The 18,129-nt window shown below is 63.5% G+C and overlaps 1 protein-coding gene across 1 annotated transcript; it reads right to left on the bottom strand.

The window, feature by feature from the left end:
• Positions 1-14,486: 14,486 nt before the first annotated feature.
• Positions 14,487-17,765, bottom strand: LOC142823819 (homeobox protein MSX-1-like). Its single transcript, XM_075915355.2, has 3 exons — positions 17,111-17,765; positions 16,239-16,402; positions 14,487-15,904 (listed from the first exon to the last, which is right to left on the bottom strand). Exons 1-3 carry the CDS (start codon positions 17,442-17,444, stop codon positions 15,752-15,754), a joined length of 651 nt encoding a protein of 216 aa, XP_075771470.2. The 5' UTR covers positions 17,445-17,765; the 3' UTR covers positions 14,487-15,751.
• Positions 17,766-18,129: the final 364 nt, after the last annotated feature.

The following is an 18,129-nucleotide window of genomic DNA, read 5'->3' on the forward strand; positions in this document are numbered from 1 at the left end:
TGTCCTACGGTTCTTCCCCCGGGCAAGCAGCCATTTTGTTTTAGGTCGTCCGTCATCTCCCATGATTCCTTGGCTCATGAAGTGGCCATTTTGTTTTGGAGAACCCAGTTAATTCCATGATTCCCTGGGTCCTGATGCAGCCGTTTTGATTTAGGACACCCATCGATTCCCATGGTTCCTTGGGGCTTGGAGCAGCCATTTTGTTTTGGGAAACCCAATTAGCTCCCACGATTCTTTGGCTCATGGGGCAGCCATTGTTTTGGGGGAACCCAGTCAACTCCCATGATTCCCTGGGTCCTGAAGCAGCCATTATATTTTGGGGAGCCCAGTCAACTCCCATGATTCCTTGGCTCATGGGGAAGCCATTTTGATTGAGGACTTCCATCAGTTCCCATGATTCCTTGGCTCGTGAGGCGGCCATTTTGATTGAGGACTTCTATTGATTCCCATGATTCCTTGGCTCTTGGGGTGGCCATTTTGATTTAGGACTTCCATCAGTTCCCATGATTCCTTGTCTCATGGGGCCACCATTGGTTTTGGGGAACCCAGTCAACTCCCATGATTCCCTGGGTCCTGAAGCAGCCATTGTATTTTGGGGAGCCCAGTCAATTCTCATGATTCCTTGGCTCGTGGGGCAGCCATTTTGATTGAGGACTTCCATCGGTTCCCATGATTCCTTGGCTCGTGGGGCAGCCATTTCGATTGAGGACTTCCATCGGTTCCCATGATTCCTTGGCTCATGGGGCAGCCATTGTATTTTGGGGAGCCCAGTCAATTCTCATGATTCCTTGGCTTGTGAGGCGGCCATTTTGATTGAGGACTTCCATCGGTTCCCATGATTCCTTGGCTCGTGGGGCAGCCATTTTGATTGAGGACTTCCATCGGTTCCCATGATTCCTTGGCTCATGGGGCAGCCATTGTATTTGGGGAACCCAGTCAACTCCCATGATTTCCTGGGTCCTGAAACATCCATTTTGGTTTAGGACACTTGTCAGCTCCCATGATTCATTGGGCCTTGAAGCAGCCATTTTAATTGAGGAAGCCTGGTTAGTTGAGGCGTTGTTTTGGGTGTGAGGCCGCCATGGAGCTACAGGGCCCCTGCCCCGGATTCCTTGGCTTGTGAGGCAGCCATTGTGTGTGCAAGAGCCCAGCCAACGCCCTCCCTTCTGGGCTTGCGAGGCGGCCATTTTGTTTTCAAAGCCCAGCCTTGGCTTGTCCTCCACCTGCTGCCCTCCTCGGATCGCTTCATTACCAACCCTGCTGTGCGATGGGCCTGGTTGGGGGGGCTGCTAGGGCAGGCCTGAGGCACGTTGGCAGGAGGTGGCGGGTGCGTAGGGGTGACCCGGGCTGGGCCCCCCCATACAGGAGCCTGGGCTGCAGAGCCACAACAGGGGCTGCACTTCCCGTGGCCATGTCCAGCCCCAACCCTCCAGCCCGGCCATGGCATGGCCCCCTTTATAGCAGCAGCTGTGTGCTCAATGGGGGAGAGACCCCCTGCTTCAGTTAGAACCCGGCTGTGGGCTGCAGGGTTCCAGGACCCTGCTCTGGGGGGCCCTGGTGGGGGCTGCCCTCTGTTACCCATCTCCCCCAGTCCCTGTGGAGGTCTGGGGGGAGCCCAGCACTTAGAGAGCTTTGCCAAGGAGTTGGCCACTCCCCAGAGGTGTCTGCACCCCGCTGCACCCTCCCAACCCACCCTGCGTCCCCACAAGCCCAGCCTTTCCATAAACACCTCGCAGAAATTTACAAGCTGTTTGCTGAGGGCTTTTATAGGCCATCGTTACGCTGTAAAGGGCCAGGGCTCCGCAGACAGGAGCTGCCCTCGGCTACCTTCGCGCAGGCGTTAAGCCTTCCGTGCCGCCCACAACCGGCCAGGCTGCTACGTGAGCGGTGCAAGGCAGAGGGGCTGCAAGTGTGAATCCTGCCACTGGTGCCTAGGAGTATCAGGCGCCTGGCATGTAAATAACCCCCGGGTGCCACCCAATGTCCCCTCTCATTTTTTCCCATCCCTGTGTGGAATAAATTTTGCTCGGTGCACCAAGACATGTGCAGATGTGCACCCTGCTGCCAGCGGTGGGCGCTCTGCTAATCAGCTGGGTGGCATTTGAACCTCTCGTGGGAGGCCACCCAGGTGCTCAGCTCACAGAGGGCACGGGCCCCTCCCCAAAGGCAGTGGCATCTCAGTGCCGCGTGTAAGAGGGATCCTGATATGAACAGCCTCTGTGTTCCACACCAGAAGCAGCTGCATCTCGGTGCCAGGGGAGGGCTGCTGTATAACTGGCCGCCACGCCCCTCCCTAGAGGTGGGCGCATCTCAGTGCAGGAGAAAGCATCCCCAGCAGGTGTATAGTGTGTCATTTCGGGAGGCACTTGGAGGGTTTCTGGAATCATAAATAGTTGAGTTAATGTGACACTTTCCATCTTCAGTACGTTGCGGGGACATACCCGCGCCCTTTCTGCTTCACTGGGATTGTTGTGGGGAGTGGAAGAGAGACCCGGCTCAGGGGTGTGATCTCACCATCACATCACGCTGGGGCTGGCGTTAGAATCATCCTGGCTCCCAGCCCCCTGCTCTAACCACTAGACAGCGATACTGCCCACAGTCCCAGCCGGTGATTTTCCCTGCTTGCCCCCTGCAATTGGATTGGCAGGAACATTCCACCCCCACCCCCTGCTTACCCTGCCCCCGTGGCCATTTCTGCACCCCCACCCTCCCCCATCCATCCCTGAACCTGCCCCCCCATCCATCCATCACGTTCTACCCACCCAGCCAGGCTGCTGTTTCCAGACAGAGAGGCAGAGGCCCCGTCCTTTGCGAGAGCCGGCTGGGACCGCTCTGCACCTGGGCCGCATCCTCCCCAAGCCAGCACACCCGGAGCAAAGGGCAGCGAGAGGCAGGGGCCCTGCCCTCCCCTGGCTCCAGGGAAGCTGGCGTGTCCACAAAGGCCCTGAGCTTTAACGAGGGTGCTGCTCAACCCCGTGCCACATGGGTGGGCCATATTGCTCTCCGGCACAGGCGGGGAAACTGAGGCACGGAGCGGTTTATGGACCAAATAGCCCCCCCTTGTGTTTGGGTGTCTCTTTATTCTGGGGGCTCACCTGCAGAGGGGGAAGGGGTAGCCGCTGCTCAATGCAAGTGAGCACCCCCAATTCCAGCGGGACCCGTGGGCACTCGGCAGCTTGGCTCTCCCAGGGTGGCAATTGGGGCTCCTTCCAGAGCAGCAGCTGTGTCTCTGCAGCACCTCCCATACCTTGACCTGAGTTATCTTCCCAGCCCCTCCTACATCCACTGGGCGAGTCACCTGCCCCCTGCCTCAGTTTCCCCATCTGTACAATGGGGCTACGGAAGCCTCTTGCGATGTGCTTGGCAATCAGGTACGCCTGCGGGATAGTTACTGCCAGAGGAGAGCCAGAGGGCAAGCATTACCTCTTTAGCAATAGGGCTGTTATCCCATAGGCCTGGGGGGAAGCTGACATTCGAGTCCCCATGGCTTGGGGTGAGCTGTTTATTTCCAGAAATAGCAACCGGTCTTGGTTCTCTAGCCCGTGAGTGGCACAGCACCCAGCCAGCTGCAGAGTCTGGCTGTTTTCTGGTTCCTGAACCTCCAGGTTTTACCACACCAGCCCCGAGACCCATGGCCTGGGTATCCGGGCATCCGCTTTTCCTCCCTGCACATGCCCACATAACCCAACCCGTTGCAATCAGGTGGTGTGAGACCCCTTCTGGGTCTGGAATGTCCCGATCCAACTCAGCTCTCCAGTCCTCCATGGACACTTCCAGGAGCATCAAATCCGATGAGGCCTGACGAATGAACGGGACAGAACAAGCACAGAGGGGGCACTTTGCCAGGGCCAGATCAATACATCTTGGGGCCCAGGGTTATTAGAGTTTTGGGGGGCCCCTAGGTGGGGTAAAAAGAGGGGTTTAGAGTGTGTAGGGGGTGTGGGTTGAGGCAGGGGATTGGGCACAGAAGAGCTGGCTGGGAGTGCAGGCTCTGGGATGGGGAAGAAGGGCTTGGGGTGCAGGTGGGGGTTCCAGGCTGGAGCCAAGGGGTTTGGGGTGCAGGAGGAGACTCAGGACAGGAGGTTGGGGTGCAGGCTCTTTGAGGTACTCAGGGTTTGGGAGGGGGCTCAGGGCTGACACAGGAGGGTGGGGTGAGGGATTCGGACAGGACTTAGGGGACAGACGGGAGCTGAGGGTAGGAGATTGGGGTGTGGCCCACAGATTTTTTAACAGGGCCCCCTTTAACCTGGGGCCCTGGCTGCAGCTCTTCAAGCCCCGTTCTTAGTCTGGCTCTGCCCCTCTGGGCTTTTTGAACCCTCTGAAAATTCAAACCACCCACGGCCCATGCTACAAAATCCATTTGTTTCCCGGGAAAGATCCCCTTGAGAGGCCAGAACACAGCTTCCCGGCTGGTCGTGGCAGGGTGGGAGGCCACGTTTCCTGGGTATCTATTATCCCCCGAGGGGTTGGCTGTCTACCCAGGCGGACGATTTCGCCCAAGGAGGTCAGAAGCCCCCTGTGCATTCGGTCCTTTGCTCTGAGCAGCGAGAACCCAGCGTAACGCCAGCCCGGCCAGGCGGGCGCAGGGAGAACGCGCCCACCGGGCAATCGGGCAGGCAGCTCACCCCGAGAAGACTGGCTGCGGCTTGTTACAAAGAGCCCCCGTGGTTCCAGTGATATGCCCTGGAAAACACTCCGCCTCCCCAGGAGGGCAGTGGGGTCTAGTGGTTAGAGCAGGGGGGCTCGGTTAGGTTCCAGCCCTAGCTCTGGGAGGGGAGTGGGTTTTAGTGGTTAGAGCAAGCTGAGAGCCTGAGGTCATGGCAGCAGCTAAATGTATATATCAAGAGATAATATCTGCCCCGAAGAGTTTACAGTATAACTAGACGAGAAAGGGTTGTGGGGATGCAATTTGGTGCTATTGAACATCAGAACGGCCAGACTGGGTCAGACCAAAGGTCCATCTAGACCAATATCCTGTCTGCCCACAGTGGCCAATGCCTGGTGCCCCAGAGGGAGGGAACAGAACAGGGAATTCTCATGTGATTTTTTTGTTGTTACCCATTTCCAGACAAACAGAGGCCAGAGACACCATTCCTCCCCAGCCTAGCTAATAGCCATTAACGGACTTAGCCTCCCTGAATCTATCTAGCTCTTTTCTGCACCCTGTTAAAGTCCTTGTCTTCACCACATCCTCTGGCGAGGAGTTCCACAGGTTGACTGTGCGCTGTGTGAAGAAAAACGTCCTTTGGTTTGTTTTAAAACCTGCTGCCTGTTCATTTCATTGGGTGACCCCTCGTTCTTAAATTGTGGGAATAAGTCAATAATTTTTCCTTATTCACTTTTTCCACACCTGTCATGATTTTATAAACCTCTCTCCTATTCCCCCTTAGCTTCCTCCTGCCCTGCAACGGGAAGGAAAATGAGCGTTGTCACCTTTTCGCTCCTCTAATGTATTTATGTTTTTTACGTGTCGCTGACGTGTGGCAGATAATCGGTATGGAATATCGGAGCGGTCACGTCGGTTCGTCCCCTGCTCTTCCAGCTCAGGAATGAGGCATGGGAGCGTCTTTCACAAAGAGTGTTTGTCACCGACACGTTTCTCTGGCGTTTGAGTTCAAGACCAGAGCTGGGAAGCCACCCGAGTGGAACCGAACAGAGTCCTTCCTGTCTCGGCGCTCTGCAGGGCAGTGGCATGGCGTCTCCCCTTGTCTGGATGGTCTCCCGGGAGAAGCGGGGCCGTCATAGCGGGAATTGATCCCAGCGTGTTTATGTACCGTGCAAAGCAGACGAGCGACTGGCAAAAGCCAGCCGGGAAACTGATGAGAGGGAGAGAAATATGTCAAGTGAGAGAGGGTGCTGAGACTTTTTGGAGCGCCGCGCGGGTGTGATCCCTGCTTTTCAGTGAGGTTCCTAACTCCCATAGGAGCCTGGCCTGGAAGCACTAAACACACACCTGGAATGAGGTTGCTCCTGCTCCGGAACAGACCAGCAAGGATCAGATGGGGAAACTGACACCCTGATTCCCAAAGGTTTTAGGCTCCTAACTCCCATTGGCTTTACAGGGCCTAAGCAGAGAACGATCTGGCACCAGAGTTCCTGCCAGTCAGGGTTTTCCCTGCAGCTCCACCCGGCCCTGGGAGGGCTCAGCCAGGGGACTGAGGGTGAGAGCCGGAGGGATGGGGAAACCGGACCCCGCGGCCTTTCCTCCGGACCGCAGCCCTGCTCCAGGGTTGGCAGGGGACTCAGGACCCAGGCCTGAGGCTGGCGACAGCCCTGCTGCTGGTGGGGTTCGTCTGGAGCTGAGACCCAACAGACTCGTTGCACGCAGGAGTTGTAAGGCGTTGGCCCTGGGTGCCGGCCGCTTGACGCAGGAATTCTCAGCTGGGACACTGTGTTCCCTTCCTGTTGCACCACGTGGCTGGGATCCAGGGCCCCGCTCCTCAAGGGGTTAAACGGCTCGCAGCCATGGGGCACGCCACAACGTGCCAACGTGCCTAGCCCAGGGCACGGGTGCTTAGTCATATCAGGGCTGGGTGGAGCACAGAGCGGTCAGCTCTCCTGTTCCCAGAACAGGCTGGCAGCCAGGACGCCAGGGTCCTGCCCCCAGCTCAGAGACAGCCCCAAGGTCTAGGGGTTAGTGGCTAGGAGCCAGGACTTCTTAGTCCTCAAACCAGCTGTGAAAGCCAGCCTTTGGAGGGGGACGGCTGGGCAGCCGGACTCCTGAGTTCTCTTCCGGGCTCTGGCAGGAGAGTGAGGGCTAGTGGTTAGAGCAGAAGGCATTAGGACCCCGGATTCCTGGGTTCCACGCACAGCTCTGTGGCTCATTGGCTGTTTGGCCTCAGGCAGGTCACCATGGCTCGCCGCGTGCCTCAGTTTCCCCTCTCTGGAGCAAAGTGGGTCACTCTGGTCCACAATTCCCTTCCCCCACAGCTGGCAGTCGTGGGCGGGGCCAGGGCTGGAGAAGTGCCCATGTGCCCCCGAGTGGAGTCCCACGATCGTGGCCATGCCCCCGCCAGTGGGAGGGACCCTGGTGGGCCAGCTACGGGCAGCTCTGCTTCTGGGCCATGCGCTGGCTGCTCCGCTCCTCCCCTGCCCCATCGCTGGGGGATTTGCATGGACACAGCAGCCCGATGTCTCACGGAGCCACTTCCCAGCGGGTCTGGGACACCAGCGCCCACAATGGGCCACAGGGCCGCTCCTGCTGCCACGTGCAGGGAGCCAGGGATGAGCTCCTGGGGCCGGACTGGGGTGACCCCACCCAGTGGAAGTAGGGAATAGTAGGGACCCCTCGATTCTAGCCCCAGCAGCACCCCTCACTTACTGTGTGACTGGGGATCTTATAACCCCTTCCGTCTCCCCAGCCACCCCGATCTCGGTCACTGTGTGTCTGGGCGGCGTCCGGCCCGACGGGCCCTGATCTCGGTCACTGTGTGTCTGGGCAGCACCCGGCCCGACGGGCCCTGATCTCGGTCACTGTGTGTCTGGACAGCGCCCGGCCCGACGGGCCCTGATCTCGGTCACTGTGTGTCTGGGCGGCGCCCGGCCCGACGGGGCCCCGATCTCGGTCACTGTGTGTCTGGGCGGCGCCCGGCCCGACGGGGCCCCGATCTCGGTCACTGTGTGTCTGGGCGGCGCCCGGCCCGACGGGCCCTGATCTCGGTCACTGTGTGTCTGGGCGGCGCCCGGCCCGACGGGGCCCCGATCTCGGTCACTGTGTGTCTGGGCGGCGCCCGGCCCGACGGGCCCTGATCTCGGTCACTGTGTGTCTGGGCGGCGCCCGGCCCGACGGGGCCCCGATCTCGGTCACTGTGTGTCTGGGCGGCGCCCGGCCCGACGGGCCCCGATCTCGGTCACTGTGTGTCTGGGCGGCGCCCGGCCCGACGGGCCCCGATCTCGGTCACTGTGTGTCTGGGCGGCGCCCGGCCCGACGGGCCCCGATCTCGGTCACTGTGTGTCTGGGCGGCGCCCGGCCCGACGGGCCCCGATCTCGGTCACTGTGTGTCTGGGCGGCGCCCGGCCCGACGGGCCCCGATCTCGGTCACTGTGTGTCTGGGCGGCGCCCGGCCCGACGGGGCCCTGATCTCGGTCACTGTGTGTCTGGGCGGCGCCCGGCCCGACGGGGCCCTGATCTCGGTCACTGTGTGTCTGGGCGGCACCTGGCCCGACGGGCCCTGATCTCGGTCACTGTGTGTCTGGGCGGCGCCCGGCCCGACGGGGCCCTGATCTCGGTCACTGTGTGTCTGGGCGGCGCCCGGCCCAACGGGGCCCTGATCTCGGTCACTGTGTGTCTGAGCCGTGCTAGTATGATGGGACCCAACTCTCAAGCAGGGTCTCTATGCTTTACCGTAATAGACCTAATAACAACAACCTGCTAATTCAGTCAGGGTGGTACAAACACGTTGGCCCGTTGAGCTGCCAGAGCGAGATCACGGCCCTTCCATGCTGGGCACGGCCCTGACGCTCAGCCAGAGACAGGCTGCCCCGAAGAGCTTCCGGTCTCAATCACAAGCCCTCGGGAGGACGGCTGAGTCTCCCACAGGTGGGGAGGAGTCTGGGGGCAGAGCGTATAATTGACCCCTGGACTTCTGAGGCCCAGCCCAGCGCTCTAACCACAAGGCTGTGCTGCCTTTTCTCTATAGCCCTGCCTTTGACACCTTTCTATTTACTTGCCAGTCTGCAGCTGGCAGATTGTGTCCATGTCTCCAAGCCCTGTTACAAGGTGTTGAATGCCAGTCCCCGGGCCGGGGATGCCAGCCGGTGCCACCCTGATAAGCACCCCCGCCAGCTTGGCGTTGGCCTTTCTTCTCCTTTTTCTCTTTCTCGTTCCCCTGTTCGGTCCTGCTGCATTTGGCGGCAAACAGGAAGTCCTGGTTAATGGTTAACCCCGGCAGCACCGCACTGACAGGTGCGGGCCAAGGACATGGAGAGATAAGGCAACAGACGGTGGCAGCGGTGGGATCACTGCAAGGACCCGCCCCTGCGATAACACGGCGCTGCCCTGATTAACTCCTCGCTTCCCTGCGCCAACAGAGCTGAGCGTGGGGTGCAACGGGCGCCCCGTGGATCGGGGCCTGTCACTCGGCGGGATCCAGCTGGAGCCGGGCACTAGCCGGGCTGGGCTGTGAAATGCATCAGACGGGTTCGTGGGCTGCCCTCTCCCCCACCCCCCGCCACCCACATGCACCAGCTCAGCGGCTGTCACCAAAGGCTCCTGCCCCGCAATGGGCTATCGCCCCCTGGTGGAGTCAGGAGGGAACTGCGCCCCCATGCTCGGGAGAGGCCACCCCAAAGCCCAGGCAGCCTGCCAGGGACCGTGTCACCGACTCGGGTGGGGTCCTGACGCTGTTATTGGGGTGGGCGGTATTGAAAAGCCCCCGCTCCCAGAATCCTGTGATCATGAGCCCCCCCTCCCCCCCTTAACGAAGGAAGTCACGAGGCTCGTGAAAATCCGGGCCCCTGGGGACCGTCCAGCTGGAGTAAAAAATAAATAAAATATATGGAGCTATACCTATCTCAGAGAGCTGGAAGGGACCTTGAGAGGTCATCGCGTCCAGTCCCCTCCCGGCAGGACCAAGCACCATTCCTAACAGATTTTCCCCAGATCCCTAAAAGGCCCCCTCAAGGGCTGAACTCGCAACCCTGGGTTTAGCACCGAGCTATCCCTCCCCCCTAGGAAATTGAGTAGAAATTGATGGCATCTAACTTTACACACACACACAATTACACACACACACACAATTAGTCACACACAATTATACACACGCGCACACACAATTACACACACACAATTATACACACACACACAATTATACACACACACACACAATTACACACACACACACAATTATACACACACACACACACACACACAATTACACACACACACACACAATTATACACACACAAGACATACGCCCCGCCCCGGAAAGCTCAGATGAGTGGGATCTACTGGGGCCGCCCCAGATTTCGTTACCCTCCTGAGGATTGAGGGTGCCGGGGGTGCAGGACCCAGCTGTGCTCTGCCTCGCCTGGCCAGAGCAGAATTTGCCCTGCGGCCCTAGTGGCAGGAAACCAATGGGGGCCGGGGTGGGCAGGTCGGGCTCTGGCGGGTGGAGGGCCGCCGGGCAGGGGGTGGAGCGGGCATGGAGCCGCAGCGAGCCTGGAACGGCCGGGGTTCCAAAACCAGAGGGGGGATGGAGCAGAGGAGTTGCTCCTGAAGCTCCCTCCGTTCCCCAGGGTGGGGGGTGGGCATCCCACAATGCCCTGCATAAATCTCCCCCCAGGCAGTGCGCCGGCTGGCAAAGCCGGGGGCGGGGGAGGAGCCACTGTGCAGCGCGGCTTTGGTTCGCGAGGACGCCCGGGCTCAGCCGAGACAGCCGAGTGCCCTGCATGCCAGGCACATGGCGGTGCCAACACAGGGCAGCCATACTCATTCCTCCCCATCTTCCCTGCCCCTCCTGTGGCCCAGGGCTTCAGGCAGTGGAACAGGCAGCCAGGACGCCTTGGGTTCTACTCCCCGCTCCACCACCGGCTTCCTGTCCCCCATGTGCCTCAGTTTACCACTGTCCAATGGAAGGTGACGCAGCCAAACCGCGTCTTAGGACTTGTCTGTGTGCGTGGTTAGGCCAGCCTGGCTGGTGCGGGGATGGTGCGACTCGGTTTCCCCCTCCGGACAAGCCTTTCCTAGCACCTTCCCCCATCCTCTGCCAAGTCTGTTTCCAGGCAAAAGATCAGAGGCGCTGATTCTTTGTGCCTTAAAGTGGGGGGGGGGGCTCTTGACTGACCTTTGTCATCCTGCATGTTGGTTCTCGGGGGGGGGGGTCGCTTCCAGCTGAGGTCAAAGGTCAGCTTGGTCTCTGTTCTCTCTGGGCCCCTGGAGATGCCTCCCCTTCCACCTTCAGCCAGAGCCTCTGCGGGGTGCTGCGGTCCTGGGGCCGTGCTGGCCTGGGGAGGGGGGAGCTAGGGCCCACCCTGTCCCAGATGGATCCCTCTTCCTTGGGCAGGATGGGGCTCAGGTGGGTGCTGGAGTTGGTCAGGGAATCTCGGCTTCGCCATGTCCAACAGAGGGGAGTTGGTTTGTTATTGTAGGGTCTCTCAGGAGCCCGGGGGCTGGGTCTGAGCTCCGTGCCCGCTGGATTGTTATTGTAGGACTGAGCAAGGGTGGGGCCTGCTGGTTTATCGTGGTAGGGCAGCAGAGGGGCTGTGAACACCGATTTGTTATTGTAGCGGGAGGGCTGTGCCCACCTGCTTGTTATTCTGGGCTGGCTGAGAGTTATGGAGGTTGCACAAACTAGGTTGTTATTGTAGGGTTGCTCGGGGGCTGCCAACATTGGTTTGTTATTGTAGGGTAGCTGAGGGGCTGTTGACGTTGGTTTGTTATTGTAGGGTAGCTGAGGGGCTGTTGACATTGGTTTCTTATTGTAGGGTAGCTGGGGGGCTGTTGATGTTGGTTTCTTATTGTAGGGTTGCCGGCGTTGGTTTGTTATTGTAGGGTAGCTGAGGGGCTGTTGACGTTGGTGTGTTATTGTAGGGTAGCTGAAGGGCTGTTGACGTTTGTTTGTTATTGTAGGGTAGCTGAGGGGCTGTTGACGTTGGTGTGTTATTGTAGGGTAGCTGGGGGGCTGTTGGTGTTGGTTTGTTATTGTAGCGCAGCTAAGGAGCTGTTGACGTTCGTTTGTTATTGTAGGGTAGCTGGGGGGCTGTTGGTGTTGGTTTGTTATTGTAGGGTAGCTGGGGGGCTGCTGATGTTGGTTTGTTATCAGAGAACCCAACACACAGGTGAGCTGTCCATGTGCCCCGTGCAGCTGCACACACGTCGCCACCCTCACACGCTCCACACACGCACATCGACACACACCCATTCACCGGCTCCCGTGCCGCATGCATGTCGAGAGCCCAGGCCAGCCCATCACGCTGGGCCTTTGCGGGGAATTGGCTCCCTGAGCTGCCTGCTCGCCAGGGGCTGCCGCACGCTGACATGTGGAACAGCCCCGAGAGGTGAGGAGGGGTGGGGAAACTGAGGCACGGGGTAAGGAAGTGACACGTTCAGCGTCCCACCGGGAGTCTATGGAAGAGTTGGGGAGAGAACCCAGGAGCCCTGACTCCCAGCCCCTCCCCGCTTTCTACCCCCTACAGCCCACTCCCCTCCCAGAGCCAGGACAGAGTCCTGCCTCCGAACCTGCCCTGCTCTGACCACTGGACGGCGCTCCCCTCCGCCCCTCCCCGCAGCATCGCTTTGAGAAGGTTGATTTAAGGAGCTAAGCTGGGAGCTGGTCCTGCCCTCTCCCATTTCCCTCCTCCCCGTCCCAAGGGAGGGCAGCGTATCCGGCCGGAGGCACCTTTCCCCTACTCCCCAGAGGTGAGTGACTGATTAGCGGCCGGGGCTGGACTTCGGCCCTGAGCCCTGGAGACGTGGGCTCCGTGTTTGCCTTCAGCCAGGCGACCTGCACAGGGATCAGGCCAGGAGCCGAGCCATTGGGAAAGAGGAGAGGGACGAGGGGACCTGCCCGGGGCATGGGGCGAGGGCGCAGCAGGGTGCGTGTGTGTGTGATCCTGTGCGTGTGCACCTGGGGGAGTGTGCGCACCGTCTGCCTGGGGTGTGCGCATGCCCCCTGCTGCCCCCTGCTGGCGGGGACGAGCCCCGCTCTGGGGGTGTCAGCGGGTGGGCGCGGCGCCGCATCGGGCACGAGCTTTTCCTGGGCCAGTCTCGGCGGGTGGAGGAGGCAAGCTGGGAAGGGCGCAGCCTGGCAGGGGGCTCCAGGCATCCCAGCTCTGCAGCGGGAGGCGCTCCCGGCGTCCTGGGGGCCCGCGAGCGCCCCCGCAGTCACAAGACACAAAGGGGGAGGGGGGTTTCTGATCGCGGCAGTGCACCAGAAAACCAACGGCCCGGCCCGGCCAGGCGCGCACAGCTGCGAAGTCGCCCTTTGTCGGGGGGAGCTACAGCCGCCACAGCAATCGCACGGGCGGCTCGTGCCCCCTGCCTCCTGGGGGTCGGCGGTGCCCGGGCTCCTGGATTCCCCCGCCCCTGGCTCAGCTCCCCACTAAGAGCAGGGGGGCTGCCAGGGTCCCAACAGGGAGGCTGCGCCCAGGAAGCTGAGAGCTGGGCAGCACCTGGGGAGTGAGAAGCTGGGAGGGCGCAGGCTGGCTGGGAGCGGGGGGGGGCAGGCTGGCTGGGAGCGGGGGGCACAGGCTGGCTGGGAGCGGGGGGGGCACAGGCTGGCTGGGAGGTGGGGGGCACAGGCTGGCTGGGAGCGGGGGGCACAGGCTGGCTGGGAGCGGGGGGCACAGGCTGGTTGGGAGCGGGGGTACACAGGCTGGCTGGGAACTGGGGGGCACAGGCTGGCAGGGAGGTGGGGGGTACAGGCTGGCTGGGAGCGGGGGGGCACAGGCTGGTTGGGAGCGGGGGGGCACAGGCTGGCTGGGAGGTGGGGGGCACAGGGTGGCTGGGAGCAGGGGGGGTACAGGCTGGCTGGGAGCTGGGGGGCACAGGGTGGCTGGGAGCGGGGGGCACAGGCTGGTTGGGAGCGGGGGGGCACAGGCTGGCTGGGAGCTGGGGGTACAGGCTGGTTGGGAGCGGGGGGCACAGGCTGGCTGGGAGCGGGGGGCACAGGCCGGTTGGGAGCGGGGGGCACAGGCCGGCTGGGAGCGGGGGGCACAGGCTGGCTGGGAGGTGGAGGGTACAGGCTGGTTGGGAGTGGGGGGCACAGGCTGGCTGGGAGGTGGGGGGTACAGGCTGGTTGGGAGTGGGGGGCACAGGCTGGCTGGGAGCGGGGGGCACAGGCTGGCTGGGAGCGGGGGGCACAGGCCGGCGGGGAGCGGGGGGGCACAGGCTGGCTGGGAGCGGGGGGCACAGGCCGGCGGGGAGCGGGGGGGCACAGGCTGGCTGGGAGCGGGGGGCACAGGCCGGCGGGGAGCGGGGGGGCACAGGCTGGCTGGGAGCGGGGGGCACAGGCCGGCGGGGAGCGGGGGGGCACAGGCTGGCTGGGAGCGGGGGGCACAGGCCGGCGGGGAGCGGGGGGGCACAGGCTGGCTGGGAACTGGGGGTCACAGGCCGGCGGGGAGCGGGGGGGCACAGGCTGGCTGGGAGCGGGGGGCACAGGCCGGCGGGGAGCGGGGGGGCACAGGCTGGCTGGGAGCGGGGGGTCACAGGCCGGCGGGGAGCGGGGGGGCACAGGCTGGCTGGGAGCGGGGGGTCACAGGCCGGCGGGGAGCTGAGCGCTGGGAGTTGGGCAGCTCACATCGCCCTAGCAGCACCGTTGTGTGGTCCAGGCCCCAGCTCCCAGGCCGGCCGGACCTTAGCAGGCCTTGGGCAGGTTCCCCTTGAGGCCAAGGCCGGAGGGAACTGGCAGAGAGCGGGTGCTGCATGGCCGGGGTCACCCGCAGGGGCCAGCAGAGAGGTGGGGGGACGTTGGCGCAGCCCGGGGAAGAGGAGGTTGGGGGACGTTGGCACAGCTGGGGGGAGGTCAGGGAGGGCTGGCACAGCTCGGGAGGGCTGGTTGGGGGACATTGGCACAGCTGGGAGGGATGGGGGGCTGAATGGCACATCTCGGGGCCAAGGGGGACCCACTGGCTCAGTTTCCCTGTGTACTTTGGCCAGCACCCTCCTCACTGAGCCCCCAGGCAGCACGGTGCCCCCTCCCGGCCTTGGCCATGCTGGGGGCAGGGCGCCCTCGCTGCATCCCCATGGTCTAGCCCTTCCACACAGGACCCAGGCCAGCCGGGCCTAGCAGGGTCCAGCCAGGGGAGGGGAGCATGGGATGCTCTTGGCAACTCCCCACGGCCCCCAGCCCCATGGAGGGACACAAGGAAACCGCCACACGAGAGCCACCTGCCGGGATCAAAAGGGGTTTATTGCCCCCCCACCGGGTGCAGCTATCCGGGGGGGGGGGGGGGCAGCTCCTCCAGCCAGGCTCCCCTCCCCTGACAGGGGCCGTCCTGCCCCCAGAGCCAACCCGGATGTGACGAAAGGCTTCCGGCCCCTGTCAAACCAGAGTGACTCTGTTTACATCCGGGAACTGAACACAGATTTACCCCCCTCTCTCTGGCGTAAGGACTCTGGCCCTGCCCCCAGTGACTCGGGGGTGACTCTGGCTTGATCCGAGGCGGGGGGCGCTGAGATCTGAATTCAGTCCTGTCCCCACTGCGGTCGGGGGTGACTCCGGTTTGGCCCCGGGAAGCTGAGATGCTAATCTGATTCCTTGGGAATCTCAGGTCCAGTCGCCCCGACCCTGGCTCACCCCCTGCCCCGTGGGGAGCTCCGGGCATGGGGGCAGGCCACTCTACTGAGTCCAACTCCAGCATTGTCACTGGCTGAAGATTTGGTGACGGCGGAAGGTCAGAAGCGGGGCTGGGGGGGCACCCTGTCTTCCCCCACCCCACTTGCTCTGCAGTCATCCTTTGTCTGGGACCTGAGGTTAGGGGTCAGCCCTGGGGACACGGCCCAGCAGGGGGCGCTCCGGGGTAGAGGGGGCCCAGCCTGGGTCAGTGGGGAGCCCTGACCTGGAGTGCTAATTGCATGGCTGGCTCTGGAAGGGGGGCAGCTGCAGGGGGGCAAATGTTGGCTAAAGATCGGAGGGGGGGGCAGAGGATGGATTGGGGCCAGCTGGGGGGGGAGGCTGGCGTTTGATCATTGCCCTGTAACAATGTGGGGGGCACAGCCCATGGGGGAACCCCCCCCCCCCATGGTAAACCCAGGTCTTTTTGTAGTACAGCTGTCCCCACTGCTGACTCAGATGCCCGAGGCCACGGCGGCTCAAGGGGGCAGAATCCTGGTGCTGCCCGGCCCCAGTCCGAGGGGGGGAGGAGGGGCCGGCTCTACCCCCTCCCGGGCGGTGCTGCTAGTTGGCTGCTCCTTCAGGAAGTCCCGCCTTTCCCGGGCCCGCCGGTTCTGGAACCAGATTTTCACCTTGGAACAAACAACAGCAGCCGTCACCACGAATGCGGCGCTCAGGTAGCCCCTGGGTGCCAACAGCCCCAGCGCACAGAGAGGGAAACTGAGGCACGGTGCCCCGGGACCCAGATCTCTCCAGCAGGGGGCGCTGCGGGAGCAGGAAAGCTAGGGCCTGTGTGACACCAGGATCCTCCAGCAGGGTCTCAACCCACAGGCTGGCTGCCCCTTGGACCCCCCCCCTCCGGGGTATCCCCCCAGCCCCAGGCCAGCTGCCCTCGCTCCAACGAGCGCTGATAACTGAGAAGCTCCGCCTGGCTCCCCTGGACCTTGCCCAAGGTCAGTCCCCTACCTGGGTCTCGCTGAGTCCCAGCAGCGCCGCCAGCTCCCCGACCTGCCCGCTGCTCAGGTAGCGCGTCTGCCGGTAGCTGCCCTCCAGGATGCCAATCTGGGCCGCAGAGAACGGGACGCGGGGGCTGCGGGATGCCCGGCTGGGGCTGCCCCCCCGCTTTGCCTCTGCAGGGAGGGAAGGGGGGCATGAACCAGGGTCTAAAAAGCTGCCGGAGAGAAGGACTCAGGCTGCCTGACCCCCCCCCCCCACACACCCAGCCCCTGCTCTTTGCACCAACCCCAGACATTTCATTCTGGAAGCCACAGCCCCAGTGGGCTGGTAGGGGTGCTGGGCTGCAGGGAGTGGAGCAGCCAGCAGGGGGCGCTGGGGTGTAGGGATCAGGGCAGGGGCTGAGCAGGGGGCACCAGGCTGTGGGGAGGGGGGTGGGACCCAGGAGGGGGCTCTGGGCTGCGGGGAGGGGGGTGGGGCCCAGCAGGGGGCGCCGGGCTTTGGGGAACAGGATGGGTCCCAGCAGGGGGCGTTGGGCTGTGGAGAGAGGGGTGGGGTCCAGCAGGGGGCGCTGGGAGCAGGGTGGGTCCCAGCAGGGGGCGCTGGGCTCTTGGGAGCAGGGTGGGGTCCAGCAGGGGGCGCTGGGCTGCAGGGACCAGGGTGCGTCCCAGCAGGGGGCGCTGGGAGCGGGGTGGGTCCCAGCAGGGGGCGCTGGGCTCTGGGGAGCAGGGTGGGGTCCAGCAGGGGGCGCTGGGAGCAGGGTGGGGCCCAGCGGGGGGGGCAGAGTCCCTGCTTCCTCCTGTGTCCCACCCTCCTGGCCGTGCGCCAGGCCTGCAGGGCTGAGCCCCCCCGCCCCCCCATGGGTGCCGGGAGGGGGATCTTACTTGCCAGGCGAAGCGGCTTGAAGTGGGAGCAGTGGATCCAGGCGTAGCCAGGCGGGGTCGCCCCCCACGCCGCAGCCCCCTTGCCCAGCTCCTCCTGGCGCCCCCCTTCCCCCGGCCCCTCCAAACTGCCCAGGGCCAGGAGGGAGCCGATAGAGAAGTCGGCCACACGCTGGGAGGGCTGGGCTGCCGGGGCTGGGGGGAAGCCTCGGGCGGGATCCAGGAGTCCCGTTGGGGGAGCAAAGCCGGGGACCCCCTGTCTGAGGAGGAGGGGCCACGGGGTGAGCACCCCGAGCTGGGCGCTGCCCTCCAGGCTGCTGATGCCGAAGCTGCCCATGGTCCCTGCCAGCGGGACAAGGGGGTGATGGAGCACGGGGAGCGGGGGGAGAGCCCCGGGGCTGGGGGCGCAGGGCCCTGGGGACAAGGGTGTTCGATGTGATGTGGAGCCCTGGGAACCAGAGGAGATACACACTGGGGGCAGGGGGCCAGCTGGGAGAGTGGGGGTAGGGGGCAGAGCGCTAGGGGCAGGAGGGGCGGGGGGCAGAGCCCTGGAGGGGGCAGAGCGCTAGGGGCAGGAGGGGCAGGGGGCAGAGTCCTGGGGGCAGAGCGCTAGTGGCAGGAGGGGCAGGGGCAGATCGCTGGGGCAGGAGGGGCAGGGGCAGATCGCTGGGGCAGGAGGGGTGGGGGCAGATCGCTGGGGCAGGAGGGGCAGGGGCAGATCGCTGGGGCAGGAGGGGCGGGGGCAGAGCGCTGGGGCAGGAGGGGCGGGGTCAGATCGCTGGGGCAGGAGGGGCAGGGGCAGAGCGCTGGGGCAGGAGGGGCGGGGGCAGATCGCTGGGGCAGGAGGGGCGGGGGCAGAGCGCTGGGGCAGGAGGGGCGGGGGCAGATCGCTGGGGCAGGAGGGGCGGGGGCAGATCGCTGGGGCAGGAGGGGCGGGGGCAGAGCGCTGGGGCAGGAGGGGCAGGGGGCAGAGTCCTGGGGGCAGAGCGCTGGGGCAGGAGGGGCGGGGGCAGAGCGCTGGG

The sequence above is a fragment of the Pelodiscus sinensis genome, chromosome 18, assembly GCF_052426305.1.
Source record: "Pelodiscus sinensis isolate ZL-2025 chromosome 18, ASM5242630v1, whole genome shotgun sequence".
Lineage (NCBI taxonomy): Eukaryota > Metazoa > Chordata > Testudines > Trionychidae > Pelodiscus > Pelodiscus sinensis.

What these genes read in the sequence shown, in the direction of transcription:
- LOC142823819 (XM_075915355.2), bottom strand. Translation starts at nt 17,444, where the DNA reads ATGGGCAGCTTCGGCATCAGCAGCCTGGAGGGCAGCGCCCAGCTCGGG. An exon ending in CAAGCCGCTTCGCCTGGCAA is followed by an intron (nt 16,403 to 17,110) that starts GTAAGATCCCCC and finishes CCCTCCCTGCAG; the next exon opens with AGGCAAAGCGGGGGGGCAGC. An exon ending in TGGGACTCAGCGAGACCCAG is followed by an intron (nt 15,905 to 16,238) that starts GTAGGGGACTGA and finishes GTTTGTTCCAAG; the next exon opens with GTGAAAATCTGGTTCCAGAA.